General features: G+C 39.0%; 1 protein-coding gene across 1 annotated transcript in view; it reads left to right on the top strand.

Annotated features, from left to right (window-relative positions):
* The first annotated feature begins 394 nt into the window (after positions 1-394).
* The window catches only part of ttn.2 (titin, tandem duplicate 2), a 268,706-nt gene continuing 249,191 nt past the window's right edge, over positions 395-19,909 (top strand). Inside the window, exons 1-13 of the mRNA XM_060928918.1 lie at positions 395-601; positions 2,259-2,362; positions 2,692-2,895; positions 8,710-8,997; positions 9,182-9,270; positions 9,357-9,568; positions 11,558-11,804; positions 12,091-12,246; positions 12,476-12,604; positions 15,765-15,992; positions 16,086-16,199; positions 16,734-16,974; positions 19,475-19,569. Of these exons, the coding sequence (XP_060784901.1) occupies positions 2,272-2,362; positions 2,692-2,895; positions 8,710-8,997; positions 9,182-9,270; positions 9,357-9,568; positions 11,558-11,804; positions 12,091-12,246; positions 12,476-12,604; positions 15,765-15,992; positions 16,086-16,199; positions 16,734-16,974; positions 19,475-19,569 (2,094 nt within the window). The 5' untranslated portion in view covers positions 395-601; positions 2,259-2,271. The remainder of the gene's footprint in view (positions 602-2,258; positions 2,363-2,691; positions 2,896-8,709; positions 8,998-9,181; positions 9,271-9,356; positions 9,569-11,557; positions 11,805-12,090; positions 12,247-12,475; positions 12,605-15,764; positions 15,993-16,085; positions 16,200-16,733; positions 16,975-19,474; positions 19,570-19,909) is intronic.

Raw genomic sequence — 19,909 nt, 5'->3', positions numbered from 1 at the left:
GTGTCTCCTACAAACAGATTGTGTAAGGAAAGAGGGGAACCCTGAAACATGATTGTCAGGGACAGTCTCTGTTTGACTTTCTTATCTTGCATCTCTCTTTTTACATTTTCTTTGTCAACTTAGTCAATGTACACTCAACTTTCAAATGTTCGACTCTGAGAATTGTGTGTGTATATATATATATATATATATATATATATAGGGGGTTGGTGAACATCCTGTTTTACACCCTGGCCAGTGTTAAGTGAGTGACAGGTGTCCATAGCCTCCATCTCCCATGATGCCCCGGTTGTCCAATAGGCTGTAGAGATGAGGTGATGATGCTGTCAGGTCTCGAGGTATATAAAGCAAAAATAGCGTATTAGCACTTCTGAGCAGTTGGAGCATTCCCAGCCTTGCCTCGGGTGTAGGGATTGCTGGGGGGAAAGCAAAACTACACGGATCCCAACCTGTGTAGTTTTGTTTTTTTGGGAATATTCTTGAGGCTCAACCGTTCTCACACTGGATTTTGGAAAACATTTCTGGATAAGGAGTTTGTTTCAGAAGACTAACACCCCTTTGGGCTCCGTCCCCACAGTTCAGGGCACTCTTGTGGATACAAGTAAGTAAGCTTCATGCCCTTGTACCTACATCCTGGACACTTGTTTAAAAATGTACGATTTGCATTTTGTTGTTTTGTCATGGAATGATTTGCACAAATAATAAAAATGTGACGAAACTCTGACTGAGACATTCTGTACGCACACCAGGGGCCCTGCTGAAAGGTGGGATAAGGAGGCAATAATAAGACAGACCTGTTTTACACAATAATTGATTTTAGATTGGAATTTTTCATCCCCCTTTGGTTATTATATGGTGCGATGATTTGGGAAAAGCCAAGAATAGCCTGTGATAGCATTGGAGTGGTGTCCCAGCTCGGCCGTGATGTCTTTTTAAGGGAATCAGCAGCAGGGCTATCAGTTGCACCTCCAGCTATGTGCCACATGGTGACTGTCAATCAAGCAAAGGGACTGATTATTTTTAGATCCAGCCTTTTGTGACACCGGGGCTTCAATTTCTTGGGAAGTTTTTAGTTTTTTTCCCAAAATTTTATCATTCCTGAAGTTATCACGAGGCAATGAGATAACTGATCATGTGACTTTATGTGCTGTTCTTTCACAAGTTTGGACAGATGATGGATGGGTGATTGTTTATGCTGCATCCCAACAGACTCTTACGAAACTTTGAAATTGCAGGATCACTTTATTGATAGTTAATAGCACTTATTGGCTTTAATTCCCTTGCTGTTCCTTGCTATGTTTATACAACAAAGACTTTTAAAATCACATCTAGACCTGAAAGCACATACACAATAAATAACACTGTGTGCTTTTAACAGTTTGAGCAAAGCACGAATGATAAAATTTGGTCTTTAGTTAAATTAGACTATGTGAATTTGTATTTAACATGCATCCACTTACTACTGAGAGCCACTTTATCTGAGCATCAGTTTTACTGGCACAGACACACAAGCTATTTTTGGTAAAGGTCATGTGCAGCTGCCAGGCCATTTTGAAGGTACTGGTTACAAAACCTCCTATAACTATTAGAAAGGTATCGCTTTTAGAAGAGCTATAATAACCGTAACAATTCACTTTGTGGGTTTTTTTGGACTGATGGTAAAAATAGTTTGCGAAAGATTCTGAACAATATTTGATTTGTATTTGAAAAACTGAAATAATTGTATAATGGTGCATGCAAATCATAAATAGCTGTGTGTGTGTGTGCACGCACACTTGAAATGCTCACATTTGTCACCATGAATCAACCAGTCAGTCTGATTTATCATCTGATCACTGACGCATCATTATATGACTAACAAGTAGCTCACTCCTAAAAACCCCCCTAAATAAAACACCAGTGTTAAACCATTAAATATGGATATGTGTGTATGTATATATGTGCTGGAGGAAGGTAACAGGAGTGAAAAGTCATTGTAAATGAGGTGACGGAGAAACCAAAGGTGCCAGTTGTTACTGTCATGTCTATGAGCTGTCAGTCAATGCTCGATGCGAAGGTTTGGCCTAAAACCCAGACCCCATGGAGCCACTGATCTCTCAAGTGACAACCTGCTCTTCAGCCAGCTGCTGGGGAGTCGTTACAATGATTATTTGGATAAAAATACCCTGCTCATGACTCTTAATTTCTTTATAATTGCGGTTGGTTGACTCCTGTGTGTGAAGCAGTAATCAGTGCTATGTTGTTTGTCTTTCTCTCAGGGTGCCTACCATCATGACAACACAGGCGCCAACATTTACACAGCCGCTTCAGAGCGTTGTGGCACTTGAGGGTAGTGCCGCAACGTTCGAAGCCCAAGTTAGTGGTAAGGAGGAGTTTTGATTTCTTGTTTGCGATGAAAAATGATTATTTAAAGCAAGCACTATGACAATGTAAACTGACTTTAATATAATATCATGAAATGTCCCAATGTAAGCACTCAAGAACATCTATTATTATTATTATTTCTCTGTATTACTGAGAAAACATCATTATTTCAGGAAACACTTCTGACTGCAAATAATTATAAAATTATCTGAAGCAGATCTAAAAATGTTGAACATTTGCTTAAATTTTTTATTAAAGTTTTTTTTTTTAATTGATAGTCATAAATGAAAGAGCTATTTTTAATATGATCCCTAATTTTTGGATCAGGTAATCCAGTTCCTGAGGTGAGCTGGTTTCGTGATGGCCAGGTTCTTTCTGCTGCCGCTCTGCCCGGCGCTCAGATCTCGTTCAGCGAAGGCCGCGCTGTTCTGAGGATCCCCGCCGTGACAGCCGCACACAGCGGAAGATTTTCTGTGAGAGCCACCAATGGCGCTGGACAAGCCACTAGCACTGCTGAACTCCTGGTTACAGGTAGGAGAACATCTCCGAGAACACTGGGTTGACATTTTGTTGCAATAGATAGCTGCGTCACAAATTACTACATGGTAGGTCATGTGACTGGACAGCTGCACCAAAACGAGCTTCAACAAATCCATCCATTATCTATACCACTTATCGATCAGGGTCATGGGGAAGCTGGAGCCAATCCCAGCTGACTTTGAGCGAGAGGTGGGGTTCACCCTGGGCAGGTTGTCGATCTATCTCAGGGCTAACGCAGAGACAAACAACCGTTCACACCTGTGGGCAATTTAGAGTAGCAAGTTGACCTAATCCACATGTCTTTGGACTGTAGGAGGAAACCAGAATATCCGAAGGAAACCCACATAGACACGGAGAGAACATGCAGACTCCACACAGAAAGGCTGCAAGGTTCAAATCCAGAACCTTCTTGATGTGACGTGACTGCACCCCCATGCCGCCTGCTCCAATACATTTTATTTTAAAATCAAACAATTCCAGTTCCAGCTAAACATTTTGCTTTTAATTTACATACTTAATAAAATTCTCAATTGATGCAACTGCATTTTAGCAAAATTTAAACCACAGCACCGCTTGATGGCGCCGCCCCTTTAGCTACTCCTTTACCCTGGCCCTTGAGCAGGCTGCAATGACTAAGTGCAAAAGTGTCCAGTGTGTGTGTGTGTGTTTTATCTGAAGGACACGACACAGGACAGAACAAACACTGCAGCCATAAGGACATCCATCCATCTGTATACATCGAGTTTATCATTCATACATCAAAAGAAATAGATCTAAAATTAGACTCAGTATCAAGGCACTCTGGCTTTATAAAAATGGAATTTTCCCATAAGACAAACAATTATCCAGCGTTCCATACATCAGAGTATTAAAAGTGAACTAGAGCTCACTGAAGTTCCCAATGTGAACACACTATTCACATATAAAAGTATCTGAAGTATGTAATTTGAGATGCAGCTAATATGTTTACTCACTGAGCTTGAAAGCAGTTTACATTTGTGCACTCGGCACTGGGTTTGCACTTCTTAATGTGAATAATATGATATATATGACATAAAGGATATTACACAGTCGCGCAAATATATGAAGTTTGTCTTCGAGTGGTGAATGTATACGTATATTCACGATGAGTGAAGTGAAGAAGTGAAAATATTTTCAACACGAGAAGATAAACTTCATCTCTTCGCACCACCGTGTAATATTCTTTATATTATATGGACACATCCACAAAAAAAAAAAAAAAAAATGCGCAAGTTAATCAAAAGAATTTTAATTTTGAACCAATTCACACTAGGAGTGATGTCATCGGAGTGAAATATCGGGAAATATGTCACTCAGATGTATTTCATATGAAAAATGCAAGTTTTTCAACATGAGAAGATAAACTTCATATCTTCAAGCCAACGTGTGATTTTCTTTTTATTATAGCGACACATTCACAAACAAAAAGTCCCCAAATTTATCAAAACAACTCATCGATTTCTGCACGAGTGACAGATAGAGATTTATGTCCCGGTTTTGGTTCTCCATGTCCCGGATGGAGCTCGGATGAAAAATATGAGTGGCGTATTTCACACTAAAACACTCGTGTCTCTGTAATACAGGGTTAGTCAAAATTATGTTAACATTTAAATAGTAGAAACCATTTACTCACAAAACATACATTATATGTGCAAGATGATTTACAGGACGGTCTCAATCTGTTCGCCATCGTGTTCAACACACAAAAACCAGCGAGCAACAGCACCATTTAATCTGTCACCCATGGCGTACATCTATCTGCAGGAGAAAAATAATCCATTAGTGTTAACATAATTTTGACTAACCCTGTATTTAACAGTTATTCCACGAAATTGAGTCGTACACGAGCTGATAGTTGTCTATAATCCATGTACGACGAGATTGAGTTTTATTCTATCCACATTCACTGGAGTTTGAGAAACAGAGCATCTTTATTTTTTGCAAATTCGATAAATAAAAACTTTATACAAAACGTCAGACAAAATCATTTCCGCTTAGAATGTAAACAAACCGGCGAAATGACAGGAGCAATTTGTGAAAAATGCGATAATAATAATTCTTGAAAAATAAAAAAAGAAACATTCTTACCATCAAATATTTTATTCCACATTTTGTTGCTTTTTTTTTTTTGTATTTTTTGGGGTTTTGTTTTTGAGTTGAGTTTCTATTTCGTCCTTGGTTGCTTCAGCAACACGCTCCACCATTTTGTTTTTCTCTACTCATGGTATACGAGCTGATATCCTAGTAGTAGAGTAGCTAATCAGAGCACACAATTGCTCATATCCAGTGAATGTGGATAGAATAAAAAATGAGATAATTCTGAACTGGACACATCAACAAGATTGCATATAGTCAGTTATCAAATGTATTCTCAAATGTCACGGTTAAATATGCCTCTTATTACAGCTCATAAGTTTGGAGAATATTCTCAAGCAAGTTATCGCTGCTGTTAGCATTCAGTGCTGTAATATAATACAAGTCAGGATTAAATGTAAAAGTCTAGAATTAAGTGTGCAGGTTGTGATTTTGTTAAATGCTGGTCTCTGCCAAATCAAAACCGGATCAGCTGTTAAAGACCCGTATCGTGTCCACAGAGATTAAAGACGAGTATTTATAGTACAGTGTCAGTAAGCACTAAGGTACAGCATGTGATATGAAGGTTTATGTCATGGTTGAAAATGGAAACATATCTAGTTTGTGGTTTGAGAAGATACTCAACCCCTGCTCCTCAGTAAATATTCATCCACAATTAGATGCTTGGGCGGCACGGTGGTGTAGTGGTTAGCGCTGTCGCCTCACAGCAAGAAGGTCCGGGTTCGAGCCCCGTGGCCAGCGAGGGCCTTTCTGTGTGGAGTTTGCATGTTCTCCCCGTGTCCGCGTGGGTTTCCTCCGGGTGCTCCGGTTTCCCCCACAGTCCAAAGACATGCAGGTTAGGTTAACTGGTGACTCTAAATTGAGCGTAGGTGTGAATGTGAGTGTGAATGGTTGTCTGTGTCTATGTGTCAGCCCTGTGATGACCTGGCGACTTGTCCAGGGTGAACCCCGCCTTTCACCCGTAGTCAGCTGGGATAGGCTCCAGCTCGCCTGCGACCCTGTAGAACAGGATAAAGCGGCTACAGATAATGAGATGAGATGAATTAGATGCTTTGTTGAATTTCTTGCTTTCTGTCCATTTTTCATGTTATTGCATCAGAATGCAGCAGTAGACCTCCTTCAGGCCTTTAAAGCAAAGTCATTTCGTTTGTTACAGTGTTGAAAATTACAAAGCACCATCATTACAGACATTCATTATTATATAGTTCTTGGAGTTAATAATCTGTCTGATGAGCTATTTGAATTGAATGAATGTTTGCAATAACCCTACAAACAAGTAGTCATGTGAATGATTCACCTGATATTTAACATATCAACTAAATACTATACTGTACATATCAGTCGGGTTATGTTCAAATAAATCTGTGCTGAGGGGTTCAGCTGAATTTATTTTACAGTTAAACGGGACACTGGCTGCAAAACTCCCTGGTCTGAAGACCCACAAAAAGGAATCTGCTTGGTTTTAAATATTTTGATTGTTTTGGAGTGTAAAGGAAAGTGCTTGATTAAAGGAGTTGGTCTAAACCCAGTTAAAGCAGCTCACGCCCCAGCTAATACTCAGGAAAAGGCTAGTAATCTCGAAGGCATAATGACTTAGATATTGTTCATATTGAGTTTTAAAGTGTCTATCGTGTGTGTTTACATTGTGTGTTTAAATTATTGATTTGATTGCACTCCACACTGCATTTAGATTATCTTTATTTTGTGCTTAAATTGGCTTTAGATTGTTTTTGGATGGTGTTTGCATTGGATTCAGGTTGGGATGACACTGTTTAGATTGGACTTGGATTGGTTTTGGAAGATGTTTGGATTTGGTTTTGATTTTGTTTGGATTGTGTTTAGACTGTATTTAGCTTAGATTGCATTCAAATTAGGTTTGGATTATATGTAGATCATGTTTGGGTTGTGTTTAGTTTTTTTAGATTGGGTTCAGTTTGTGTTTGGGTTCTGTTTAGTTTGTGTTCGGACTGTGTTCGGATTGTGTTCGGATTGTGTTTAGTTTGTGTTTGGGTTGTGTTCAGATTGTGTTTAGTTTGTGTTTGGGTTGTGTTCAGATTGTGTTTAGTTTGTGTTCAGATTGTTTAGTTTGTGTTCAGATTGTTTGTTTGTAGTTTGTGTTTGGCTTGTTTTTTGATTGTGTTTAGTTTGTGTTTGAATTGTGTTTAGATTTTGTTTAAATGGCCTGTAAACTGTGTTTGGCTTGTGTGGAGATAGTGCGTTGAGATGATATTTTTTATATTGTGTTAATATTGTGTTGAGGCTGTCATTAGATTGTTTAGATTGGAATTGTGTTTAGATTGTGCTTGAATCTGGTAGTTGTAGAACCAGATGGTTGTTACTCACTAAAGCTAAAACAGTAGTTAGTATTGACACCAAGAGCCAGTCCCAGTTTATTTGTGAAAAGCTAATGGTAGATAAAAGCTAAGCCAAAGCTAGATCTCTTTGATTTCTAATGTTTAATGCTATGTAGTTTTATTATTAATAGCTACCACTAGCTAGTTTTTCTTGTCCCAGCTAGACTTTGCTAAGTGCCAGTGCTTAGTAGCTTTGATAATGAAAGCTAACAAGCTTCATTTTCTTAAAGCTTTGAAGGTTAGACTAGATTTTTAATATTAAGAGCTAATGCTGACGAATTATTATAATGGGGAATGCTAGGTAGTTTTGATGCTAAAAGCAAAAGTTTGTTTTGTAAAAGTTAATGCTAGGTGGTTCAAAAAGAGATAAAGTTAGGTTGTGTAGGTGATTAGGGTAAAATAATATAGGTTATGTTTTTAAATAAATAACTAAATACATTTATGTAAATAATGCTAAGTGACTTGTCAAAAAAGCAAAAATTCAAATTTTATTGCCAAGAGCTATAACACCACCAGTGATTTCCAGAAATATCAACAAAATGAAAACTAAATAAACCAAAAGTAAGTTAAACAAAGACATTTTACATTTTTAAAGAAACATTATTTTAAAGGAAGGTTAGTGATTTACACATTTTGTTGTAATACTTAAAACCCTATTTGTGTATTTGAATGTATAGTTTACGTATGGTGGCCAAAAAGGATCCTTTTATATGCACATATATTTTCTGAATTACAGTCGAACAACATAAATTTATCAGAGCATAATCATTAGATAAGCAATAGTACAACCAAATTTTCTGTGCTAATCTGTTAGCTAATGGCATTAAAATTCAGAGGAAATACTACCTGAATCTATGATGCTTTATTTCAGATCAGGGCTTTCTTTAGTAATAATCCCAACATGATCAGTTTTGCTTCTTTTTTTTTTTGCCTACTGTCATGAAATGATGAGTGATAGTTAGTCTGTGTAGTTAGCCTTTTTTCCTTAGAAATCCATGTGGAATTTAAACCAACAGTTTCTCCTGTATGAATAATACCCAGCCACTGGGGTTGTCCAAGCCAGTGTATCCTTCGTGCCATCCCAAGCCTGGATAGATTGGGTAGGGTTGTGTCAGGAAGGGCATCTGGTATAAAAACCTGTGCCAGATCAAATGTGTGGGTGATGGCTCATGATGATCCGCCATGGCGACCCCTAACGGGAGCAGCTGGAAGAAGAAGATTATCTCCTGTATGAAAATAGCATAGTGTTACCAGTGATGCATTCTGATAGCCTACTCTTGATGTAGGTGTTAGTTCTGTTCTGGTTTGAATCTGCGATTTATGAATTGTCTTTCAGCGGAAACTGCGCCACCCAACTTTATTCAGAGACTTCAAAGCATGACTGTGAGACAAGGAAGCAAAGTGAGACTGGACGTCCGTGTGACAGGAATCCCTACACCTGTGGTGAAGTTTTACAGAGAGGGAGCTGAGATTCAGAGCTCTGCTGACTTTCAGATTGTTCAAGATGGAGACCTTTACAGCTTGTTGATTGCAGAGGCTTTTCCTGAAGACTCTGGGACATACTCAGTTAGTGCCTCCAACAGCAGTGGACGTGCCACTTCAACCGCAGAACTACTGGTTCAAGGTAAATTCTTACAATATAACTCTAGATTGTATCTTGAACCTGTGGAAATCTTAATGCTTTATATGTAATATGAATTTCAAATATGGAAGCAAGTATTTAATAGGTTATGCTTCAGAGGGTCATCAAAATTATTTTCTTGTACCAAATTTTGCAATGCTAACTAAAGTTACCAACTGTTGTGCAGGTGAAGAGGAAGCTGTGCCTGCTAAGAAGATGAAGACAGTCATTTCAAGCTCCCAGATTTCACAGACCCGCCAAACCAGAATGGAAAAGGTAATCAATATATCTTAATGAAAGCAGAGTTTCCTGTCAACCCTTTGTTCTGCTCTGTTAATATCTGGCTTTTGTTCGATCCACAGAGAATGGAAACTCGTTTCGAGGATGCTTCCATGCAAATGCAAGTGGAAGCAGGTGTCTTGACTCAACAGATGGCCCACAGGACTCCTCCACGTGTGCCACCCAAACCGACCTCCAAGTCCCCTCCATCCCTTCTGACTAAAGTTTCAGCTACCCGTCAACAGTCACCTTCTCCTGTGAGGCATGTGAAGGCACCCACACCGACTCCTGTCAGGTAACAACGTTTTGAATTTTCTACATCATTGATTTGTGATAATGCAGCATGGTTGTGTTACCACGAGTTGGCCTAGTGGTTAGTGTGTCCGCCTCTTGATCGGGAGATTGCAAGTTCTACTTATGTTCGGGTCATACCAAAGACCGTCATAAAAATGTTACCTACTGCTGTCTGGCAAGGCATGCAGCAATACAGATACAAGTGGGGAGTCAAACTCTCACAGTTACCAGAGGACTAGCCCCCCCCCCCCCCCACACACACACACACACTGTAACCCTAGCTGTATAGGCGAGAGGCCAAGAGCTATGGAAACGGAGATCCACGCTGCCCAGTGCACCTGATTGCATGGTGCGGGAAGGACTTTAGACTTAGACTAGCATGGTTGTGCAGCAGTTAGGTGGCATGGTGGTACAGTGGTTAGCACTGTCACCTCATAGTAAGAAGGTTCCAGGTTTGAAGCTCATGGCTGATGGGGGCCTTTCTGTGTGGAGTTTGCATTGTTCTCCCCATGCCTGTGTGGGTTTCCTCCCACAGTTCAAGTGCTGGTCCCAAGTCTGGATATACTGGGGAGGGTTGTGTCAGGAAGGGCATCTGGTGTACAACCTATGCCAAATCAAATATGAGGATCCAGATGATCTGCTGTGGTGACCCCTAATGGGAGCAGCTGAAAGAAGAAGAAGGTTGTGCAGTAGTAAGCAATACCCCCTTACAGATCCAAGATCCCTGGTTCTGTCCCCAAATTGGGTTTCATTTGGTATTGAGTTTTACAAATTATATTACATTACATCAATGGCATTTAGCAGATGCTCTCATCCAGAGCGATGTACAACATACCCAGAGCACCCTGGGGAGCATTTTGGGGGTTAGGTGCCTTGCACTTCAGCAATTCCTGCTGGTCCAGGGAATCAAACCAGCAACCTTTTGGTCCCAAAGCTGCTTCTGGCTTCCCTCAGTGTCTGTATGGGTTTCCTTTGGGTTCTCTATTTTCCTCTGAAAAATGTGCCGGTAGGTGGACTGGCTACTCTCAATTGCCCCTAGGTGTGAATCTGTGTGTGTGTGCATAGTTCTTCTGTGATGGACTAATGTTCCATCCAGGGCCTATGTCTGTGAAGGTTCTCAGTCATCCAGGTCATTGTAAACCATAGGTACTAAAGGCAACTGGACTTGCTTGAAATTCTTGAAGACGTTTCACCTCTCATCTGAAAGGCTTCTTCAGTTCTGTCTGACTAGTGGGGAGTTCCAGGTATTTCGGGTTGCTTTTAGTCCACTAGCGGATAAATACCTGGGACTCCCCACAAGACAGACAGAACTGAAGAAGCCTTTCAGATGAGAGGTGAAACAACATCAAGGATTTCAAGCAAGTCCAGTTGCGTTCTTTAGCACCTACGGCATCCCGGGAGTATTGCCACCTCTTGCCCATGTCCCCAGGATTCCTGACCATGATCTTTGCCAGAAAAAATAAGTTACTGAAGAAGAGTGAATGTATTATGATAGGACATTTTTTTAAACAGTGTTAATGAATTGCAGTTGGGTCTAGTATTTTGGTGCTCAATGAAGAACTTGATTAGTTAGATTGGGGGTTTGATTATATGTGGAATTGAATTCTACATGGCAGTAGATCCCCAGGAACAGGGTTGGTGACTCTCCATTAGCAGTTCCTAAAATGGACTGTATTCCGATTAATTACTGGGCTGTTACCATCAGGAGGTAGACAAATGGCATTGTGGGTAATTTAGAAACCATTTAACCAAAGCAAAAATAGGCTAACATGTCAATGAAAGAAGTTTCAATGGGAAAAAAAAGCATAATCTGAATTTCATTACAAAATAAATCTTGGCTGTCACGTTAGTTACTTAATTGTATATTAAATAATAATTTACAAATCATTCAGGGTGGATTTTTACTTGAGGTGGATACAAATATATAGGCATTAAGAATGAGGAAGATATTGTTAGACAATCTTCTCAAAAATTCTTCTTTTTCTTGCAGAACTGTATCCCCCTCCACAAGACTGTCTGTATCACCCATCAGACCTGTCAAGTCCCCAGTGATGACCCGCAAACAGGTCACACAGGTCACACAGGTGACAGAGGTCCTGCCTCCTTGGAAACAGGCGGGTTATGTGTCTGAGTCCAGCTACATGGCCAGCATGGCAGCTAGAGCTGCGCAGGTTCAAACCACTACTCAGGTCCGCGTGGAGAAGCGCTGGGAAGGCTCCATTGCCATGCAGCAACAAGTCAGCGGTGTCGCTGTGAAAGAGGTGAGCAGAATACTTAGTCTTACTTTCTTGACTTTTGAGGTAACTTGATTTGCATGCATGTAACAGCAAGGCGTTCATCCTGCCACGTTGTTCAATATAAAATCTGCATATCGACCAGGTATAAAACGTTTCCAGAAAGAAAGGTACCTGTGTCTTTGCTATTTGAAATGATGCATTTATGTGTGTCAACTTGCAATGCTGAAGAAAACATGAACAAACACATTTTGTTTTGCATCCTAATTTTAACCTGCGTGTGTGAAAGGAACAGCAAAGTGTGGATGACAAATCTGTTGCTGTTGCCACTGTGGTGGCAGCAGTGGACCAGGCTCGTAGTCGCAAGCCTTTTGCTGGCTCGGCAGAGCCTCACAGTGTCGAGAGCACCACTGCTACTGTTCTTCCTGCACCTCCGACCGAGCAGGTAGTTTGGTCATTCAGTGGTGTGGTCACCCATCCAACCCTTTAATTCACCTCCATCTTGGTCCCTCCATTGACTTCCATGAACTCAAATTTCATCTTGCCTTTCCAAGTTGTTATATACATTTTCTTTCATTACCCTTTTCACATTCATATTTCTTGTCCCACCACCAAGCTCTATATCCTCTATAATGAAACTAAGACAATTATTATTTTCCTTGTTGGCAAAACAGATCAAGCACATTTCATCCATGACAGTTCTTGAGCAGGCAAGTGACAGAGAGGCCACTGGTTCTCTGCCAGAACACACAACAACTACGGAAACAACCTCTAGCCATTACACATTTGCCTCTCAGGAGCAGGTACCCCAATTCAAGTCACCGTCCTTGTGTTCTGAGCACATTCACTTGGTTGTACTGAGAGCACTTTGTATGAAAACTTGAAGTCCACTATTTCAACTAACATCACGCTGAATGGTTGCTTCACCTCTTCAAATACACCATATACACTATACTTGCATTTTAATGAGAGTAAACTCACTGCAAACAATATCATCTCAACAAAGAGCCACCTAGAAAATCCAGAACATGAATAATGGGCCGTATTCATAATTGACTTATCTGCATGTGGTGAGGCGTTGATACCAAAATTGTTTATATCTTTATTCAGACCTCAAACATAACAGCTATGTTAAGTGCTGTTCAGACAGCTACATGTGGTGCGGAGTTTGCCTCAAACAGATCTGTCCGAACAGAAAACCCAACTTTTCTTGCACAAGCAAAGATCAGCATTAAGTACAGCATGAATGTCTGATGGAACCACAATATGTCACACTGACATTTATAGTTTGGGCTGTAAATAGGTTGTATTCAGTCACGTGACTTTTGCTTGCCAGTTTACTTCCAGTGAATGAAGTGGTGGTCAGGCAGAGAGTTAGTGAAACTGTCTCCAACTATTTTCGCAGTTTAGAGGCCAATGCATGGTCAAGATACCTTCAGAAGTTGCTCTTTGCAATGGGATTAGATCCTCACATGCTAGTAAGCTTAGTAAGGAAGGATTTTTTCCTACGAGTTGGAAATGATCCATCCGTTGAGTTCCCTGACATTTCAAACTACCTGGTTCTGCAGACATCATTCTACATGGACACACAGATGAAAACCTGGAAGAGCATGGAGGAGAACAACTTTTTAATATGTGGCTGGGTTAAAGATCTGGGGATCAGGACACTACAAAATAAATCCTGTATCGTTTTTACCCGGGTAAGGAGGAATTTCTGGGCTTTTTGTACATGTCTTTGCGATGGCTGCTAGGATGCTACAAGTTTTAGTATTGGGTGAAAACAAACCACAGCTGCTCAATCCTCCTGCTCTTCTCTCCAGATAAATCATTCACAAAGATCCACAGAAACCCCTTTAAAGACCTGGGGATTGGTGAAACAGGACGGAGAAGTTATCACAGCTCTCTGTAACTGCACAGCCGGGGAAGCAGTTTCGTGCCGTTCACTCGTGAGCTCTGCTTTTGTGCTTACGTGGATGATCTCGATGATCTTATCTCTCTAGTTCAGTGTAGGAGCCCAAGCTACATCATCGTCCCTGTAAAGATCGCTCGGACATCCTGATAAATAAAATGAAAATAATACACATTAGTTTACAATATGGCGACCGCGATCAAACAGGGAACAAAAACACATGAGAACTGAAGCATCTCCTGAACTTCAAAACGTCACAATATAATGGAAAATGGTGAGACAAGTTATTTGTGAATCCAAGCGAAATAAATCAGAGGAATTTACAAACCTTTCACAAAGTGATCACTGCAAACTCGAGTGTTCTTCAACCGGGCTCCCTTCCATCACAGCGAAAGGTTCAAGAGCCACCTTTCTCATCATCTTTTGGTAAAATCCTTTGTTCTTTCACTCTTTATCATCGCTTCATGGGGAACCCGGAAGAAACTTTTATAATTTTCATGCTTTGTTTGATCAGAGCAGCATAGGGTATTTTCACAACTAGCAGGCACCCCAGTGATAGTAACGCTTTGTGAACAGTGAGCTCAGCTGACCACCACTTCATGTCTTGCATATCTAATGAGGCGGCTGAGACGTCAGATGCAACTCAGCCATGCACTCAGAATATCTATGGAAACCTATTCAAAGCCAAAATTAAATACAAAACTATGAAACTGTTTATGAATTAATAGCATTGTTCCTATACATGAAAAGTTCATACTCGTGAATTAGTGTCTCACAGATACATGACGGAGTGAGCACAATCAACTGTCAGTGCACAATATTTAAAACATATTATAGGATTTACTGAATCCAGTGCTGGTTTATAAGCTGCCAAATACTGTAATATGATTAGAAGATATATTACTAAATTTAGATTAAACCAAATTTGCAATTTGGTTCATGCACTTATTACAACTAAAACTATTCTTACAACAATATATTGGCAATATACACTACCGTTCAAAAGTTTGGGGTCACTTTGAAATGTCCTTATTTTTGAAAGAAAAGCACTGTTCTTTTCAATGCAGATCACTTTAAACTAATCAGAAATCCACTCTATACATTGCTAATGTGGTAAATGACTATTCTAGCTGCAAATGTCTGGTTTTTTGGTGCAATATCTCCATAGGTGTATAGAGGCCCATTTCCAGCAACTCTCACTCCAGTGTTCTAATGGTACAATGTGTTTGCTCATTGCCTCAGAAGGCTAATGGATGATTAGAAAACCCTTGTACAATCATGTTAGCACAGCTGAAAACAGTTGAGCTCTTTAGAGAAGCTATAAAACTGACCTTCCTTTGAGCAGATTGAGTTTCTGGAGCATCACATTTGTGGGGTCGATTAAATGCTCAAAATGGCCAGAAAAATGTCTCGACTATATTTTCTATTCATTTTACAACTTATGGTGGGAAATAAAAGTGTGACTTTTCATGGAAAACACAAAATTGTCTGGGTGACCCCAAACTTTTGAACGGTAGTGTATGAAACTCCTCGTCAATATTTTTCATTCATATAGCATTTTTTTTTCATTTTTAAATTGTCTCTTGCTTTTATGTTACAACATATTACATCAGACAGCAAAGGGGAAATGTTTTATTCCCCAATTTTATGTATATCCTTTGATTTTTTTTTTTTGGTGGAGGTCTAGACACTACTATAAACCCCATCTCAGATGCTTCTACTTAAGAAAAATCCTTGGCGTAAGTGAAGTAACCTTTGAACTTCAGTTGCCAACTCTGAATATGGCCCTACTGTATGCTTTCATTATTATTTATTACTCTCTATGATTCATTATTGCACTCCCAACTTACTAACATCACTGTACAATGAACTTATGACTCGTGACAAGCTGGATTACATCTCAAACAGGAAAACCGTTTTATTGAGTGCTGTTCAAAATGCTATAATTTGACTTTACCCACAATGCACGGATCTGATGGCGCCTTTGATGAAGAACATAATTTCTATGTGTGTATCTATATATTAGATTACAATTGACACTTATTAATCACCAGGGTGATGAGAAAAAGGCTGGAGCGGTTGCAACAGTGCTTGCTGCGGTGGATCAAGCACGTGTACGAAAACCTGTGCATGTTGAGAGCGCTTTGGCTGAAGAGGAAATGGACATAAAACAGCAGGCAGTGTTAAGTGCTAAGCAACAGGCTGCAAGTAAAATGGAGGTGTTGCAAGTTCCCAGTGAAATCCCAAGTACTTCCACTGAGCAGAGCGTTCATGTCAGCCAGGTTAGAAGTCTTCTGTGACCGGCTACTTTTGTTCAACGGAAGGTAGTGGCGTGTTTCCAATTCATCATCCTGATTTCTGTTGATTTATATTAGATTCAAAGAACTACTGAGGTTAGGACCCAGGTGGATGCTGGCCTTACCCCATCCCCAGTTCCTCATTTCACAGTTTCAAAAGTTACTGTTCCTAAACCTGATCATAGCTATGAGGTAAGCGCAAGTAATATCAGGCAAGCAGAGAAAAACCTTGTGGACAAACATTTTAAACATTTATTCTGAAGATATTCAGTCAGTCATCAGTCAAATTCACATATAAAAATGATTTTCAGTCATTTTCATATGATAAAACCTCGATTTATCCTGCTTGCCTGACATGCAACTTCAAGAAAGTACTACTGATGACAAGCAAAAGCTAAACTTGTATTAGCCCTAACTCTGACACTGTCCAAGCTAATACCAACCATATACTTGTTCATTCTAAATATAAAAAAATAATCCATCATCCCAAAATAACCTCAGATAAAGTGATTGAATCATAAGAATTAACCACGTCATTAAAATTTGGAGTTATGCTTCTTCTTCTGTTTATTTCTAACTTCCCCATAATCCATTCCATCCTATAATCCTGAAGGAATCACCCTTTTTTATTCACGATGCTCATTTGAAGTGGCTAATCAAAGAAACAGTAACCCATGTTTTGAATGATGCCGTTTTGATTCATGCTGCTCTCCTTGGGTTGGTCAGGTCTCAATAGCTGGCTCTGCTATTGCCACACTGCAAAAAGAGTTATCTTCTACTCATACTGCTCAAAAGATCATCAAGCCTGTCAAGCCTCCAACGTACAAGATTGTGGAGACAAGAGTGACTCCAGAACCCACGCCTCCTCCATTCCGAGATGCTATTGAGAAATATCAGTTGCATCTCGACACAGAGTTACAGAGACAAATAGGTGCTTCGTATACAGGGGAATGGGAGACACAGGTTTGTAATTTGGGTTGATGCTTTCCAGATGAGCTTATGTTTGTTCATTAACCTCACGAGTAGCTCATCATTGTTGTTTTGGTCATATATCACTTGTGTGGTCACACATTACTTCAGAGTTCACCTCCTTAATTGTGGATTACTTTATTTATTTATTTATTTATTTATTTATATTGATCCACATCAGCTTCCCCTTCACAGAAGGGTGCTGTTCTCCCTGTGGTCAAACTTACAATTCCTTAATTTTTTTTTTTAACATAGACATGCATTTTTACAGACTGTACAAACAAAAACAAAATAAAAACAAAAGAGGAAATAAAATTTGTTTCAAATATGTTGGTCCCATCAATTAGTCATCGTACCACATATCCTATTTATAGAGGAACAGAAAATAATCATATATTTTGAGTAAACAAATACAGTGTTAATTTAATTTTAAAAGCTTTCTCATTTACTTCATTAACCAAAAAACAGGGTAAAGAATTCCACGCTAACATTCCTCTATAATGCAGTGTTCTCTGCCCAGCCCGTTCTATACGCAGGCAACAAAAATCTTCTCTGTACTGAATGTCTTGTAAAGTATGTACAGTATGTATATTACTAGAAAACATCAAGGATTTAAACAAAGTAACAGGACGCTTTGTCATAATTACATTTCTTACAAAACTAAGAAGAGTGTGATGTAACCTATCTTTAACTGGTAACCAGTTCAATGTTTTTAACATATCAAACATTCTTGTTCTGAAAGAACAATTGAGCACTATACGTGCAGCTTTGTTTTGCGCAACCTGTAGCCTTTGAAGATTATTTTCTGATGTGTTTGACCATATTACAGTACAATAGTCCATCTGAGATAGAACCACAGCCTGCATTAATTGCTTAACAAAGCATCCTGGTAAATATTTTCTGTAATATCTAATTACAGCCATTCCTCTACCCATTTTCTTCACCATTTCATTTACATGACTCGTCCACGACATTCTGCTATCAATCAACACACCAAGTAATTTCACTTCTGTGACCTGTTCTATTGTTTTATCATCTATTTTTACATTCAGCTTTGATTCTACTCTCCCTCCCCGTTTAGAGGACAGTACTATACATTTTGTTTTGTCAACATTTAGAACCAATTTATTTAAATTCACCCATTTCCTTATCAATACAAGCTCATCATTTCGGATTTTTTCTAACTCATTTGATGTTGAGGCTGCTACATAAATAGTAGAGTCATCTGCATACATAGTAATGGACGACTGTTGTAAAATTAAAGGTAAATCGTTAGTAAATAATAATGGCCCTAAACAACTCCCTTGTGGAACTCCACAATTCATCTCTCTAACATCTGAAAAACCACCATTAAAATACACACAATATTTCCTATTGTTAAGGTAGCTACTTATCCAGGCAACAGAACCTCGATCAAAGCCATAACAATGTAACTTATTCACCAATAATCTATGGTCAAGAATATCAAACGCTGCACTAAAATCTAATAAAACAGAACCAACTATCTTACCTGCATCTATTTCTTTCAACCATTCATCGGCATTTCAGTGAGTGCAGTAGCTGTGGAGTGCCCCTTCCTATATGCATGTTGATGTACTGTATTCAAATCATTTGTACAGAAATAATATTGTATTTGCTCCTAAGCTATTCTTTCCATAATTTTGCTTAACAAAGGTAAAATACTTATTGGCCTACTATTCTTCCCTGAGAAGATCTCTTTATTATTCTTGGGCAGTGGAATAATCTTAGCTATCTTCCAATCTGCAGGGCAAATTGATTTTTCAAAACTTAAATTAATTATATAACAAATGGGGATAGCCACAACATCAGCAACAGGTTTAAGCAACCTTGCATCCAAATTATCAATACCAGCTGGTTTATTCTTACTAGATCTAATACCTTGTTCAACAGTAGACACTTGGACTTTATCAAAGTGAAAAATACAACTTTTATTCTTCATAACTTTATTTATGATAAGTTTGGATGCAAGTTCTAGGCCGCCATCATTTACTGCCATCCCATTATTTAACTTCTGAATTTTATCTCTAAAAAACATACTCAAATAATTTGCTATATCTACTGGTTTAGTGATAAAATTGCACTCTGCCTCTAAAAATGATGGTATGGATCTGCCCGTCTTCCCCATTAGCTGATTTAGAATGTTCCAAGTAGACTTACTGTCTGTACTCATCATGTTAATCCTTTTATGATAATACACTCTCTTCTTATTTTTATTTAACATCGTTACAAAGTTTCTAAGTTTACGATACTTACTCCATTCTTGTTCACCACCAGTTTTTACTGCTTCTGTTTTGGCTCTATCCCTTTCTTTCATGAGGACTTTACTCGTCCTCATCTACCTGCCTCTTCTAATCACAGTTCTGTCACAATACTTTATGCACCTTTCCTTCCCTTTCCTTTCCTTCACCATTTTATTTACACTTTAACCCATTGCCCAACTGCTAACTCCGGTGCTAACACAATCTTGTTACCAAAAGTATTCAAAATCATGTTTTCTATCCCCCAGGTTCTTGAAACAGCTGCAGTTCCCATAGCTGCCAAGGAACCAAGTGTTCCTCCAACCATTGTTGCTGTAAGTATTTATAAGTGCATTAGTCACTGGCTTGATTGTTTAATGCAACATTAGAGCAGCAGATTACATGCTTGAAAAAATGCAATAATACAAAAATACACTAGCAATACAAAAGCATATTCAAGCACTATGGGTTGTAGAACTTTCGTTTTTGTCATTGACTGGTAAGTAAAACAATTAGTTGACGACTATTCGAGCAACAAATGATCCAAGGCATTACTGTTTGTAGGCTTTTTAATAGTGTGGTTAAATGCTGCTAACAGCAAATAAGACCTCAAACTTTAACAGCCATATACAGGTTACAAATTATATTTCCATCTTTAATGCTGTTTTTTGGTGA

Source organism: Neoarius graeffei, chromosome 9 (assembly GCF_027579695.1).
Source record: "Neoarius graeffei isolate fNeoGra1 chromosome 9, fNeoGra1.pri, whole genome shotgun sequence".
Taxonomy (NCBI): Eukaryota; Metazoa; Chordata; class Actinopteri; order Siluriformes; family Ariidae; genus Neoarius; species Neoarius graeffei.
Note: the sequence above shows the minus strand (reverse complement) of the source record. Positions and strands in the feature narration are given on the sequence as shown.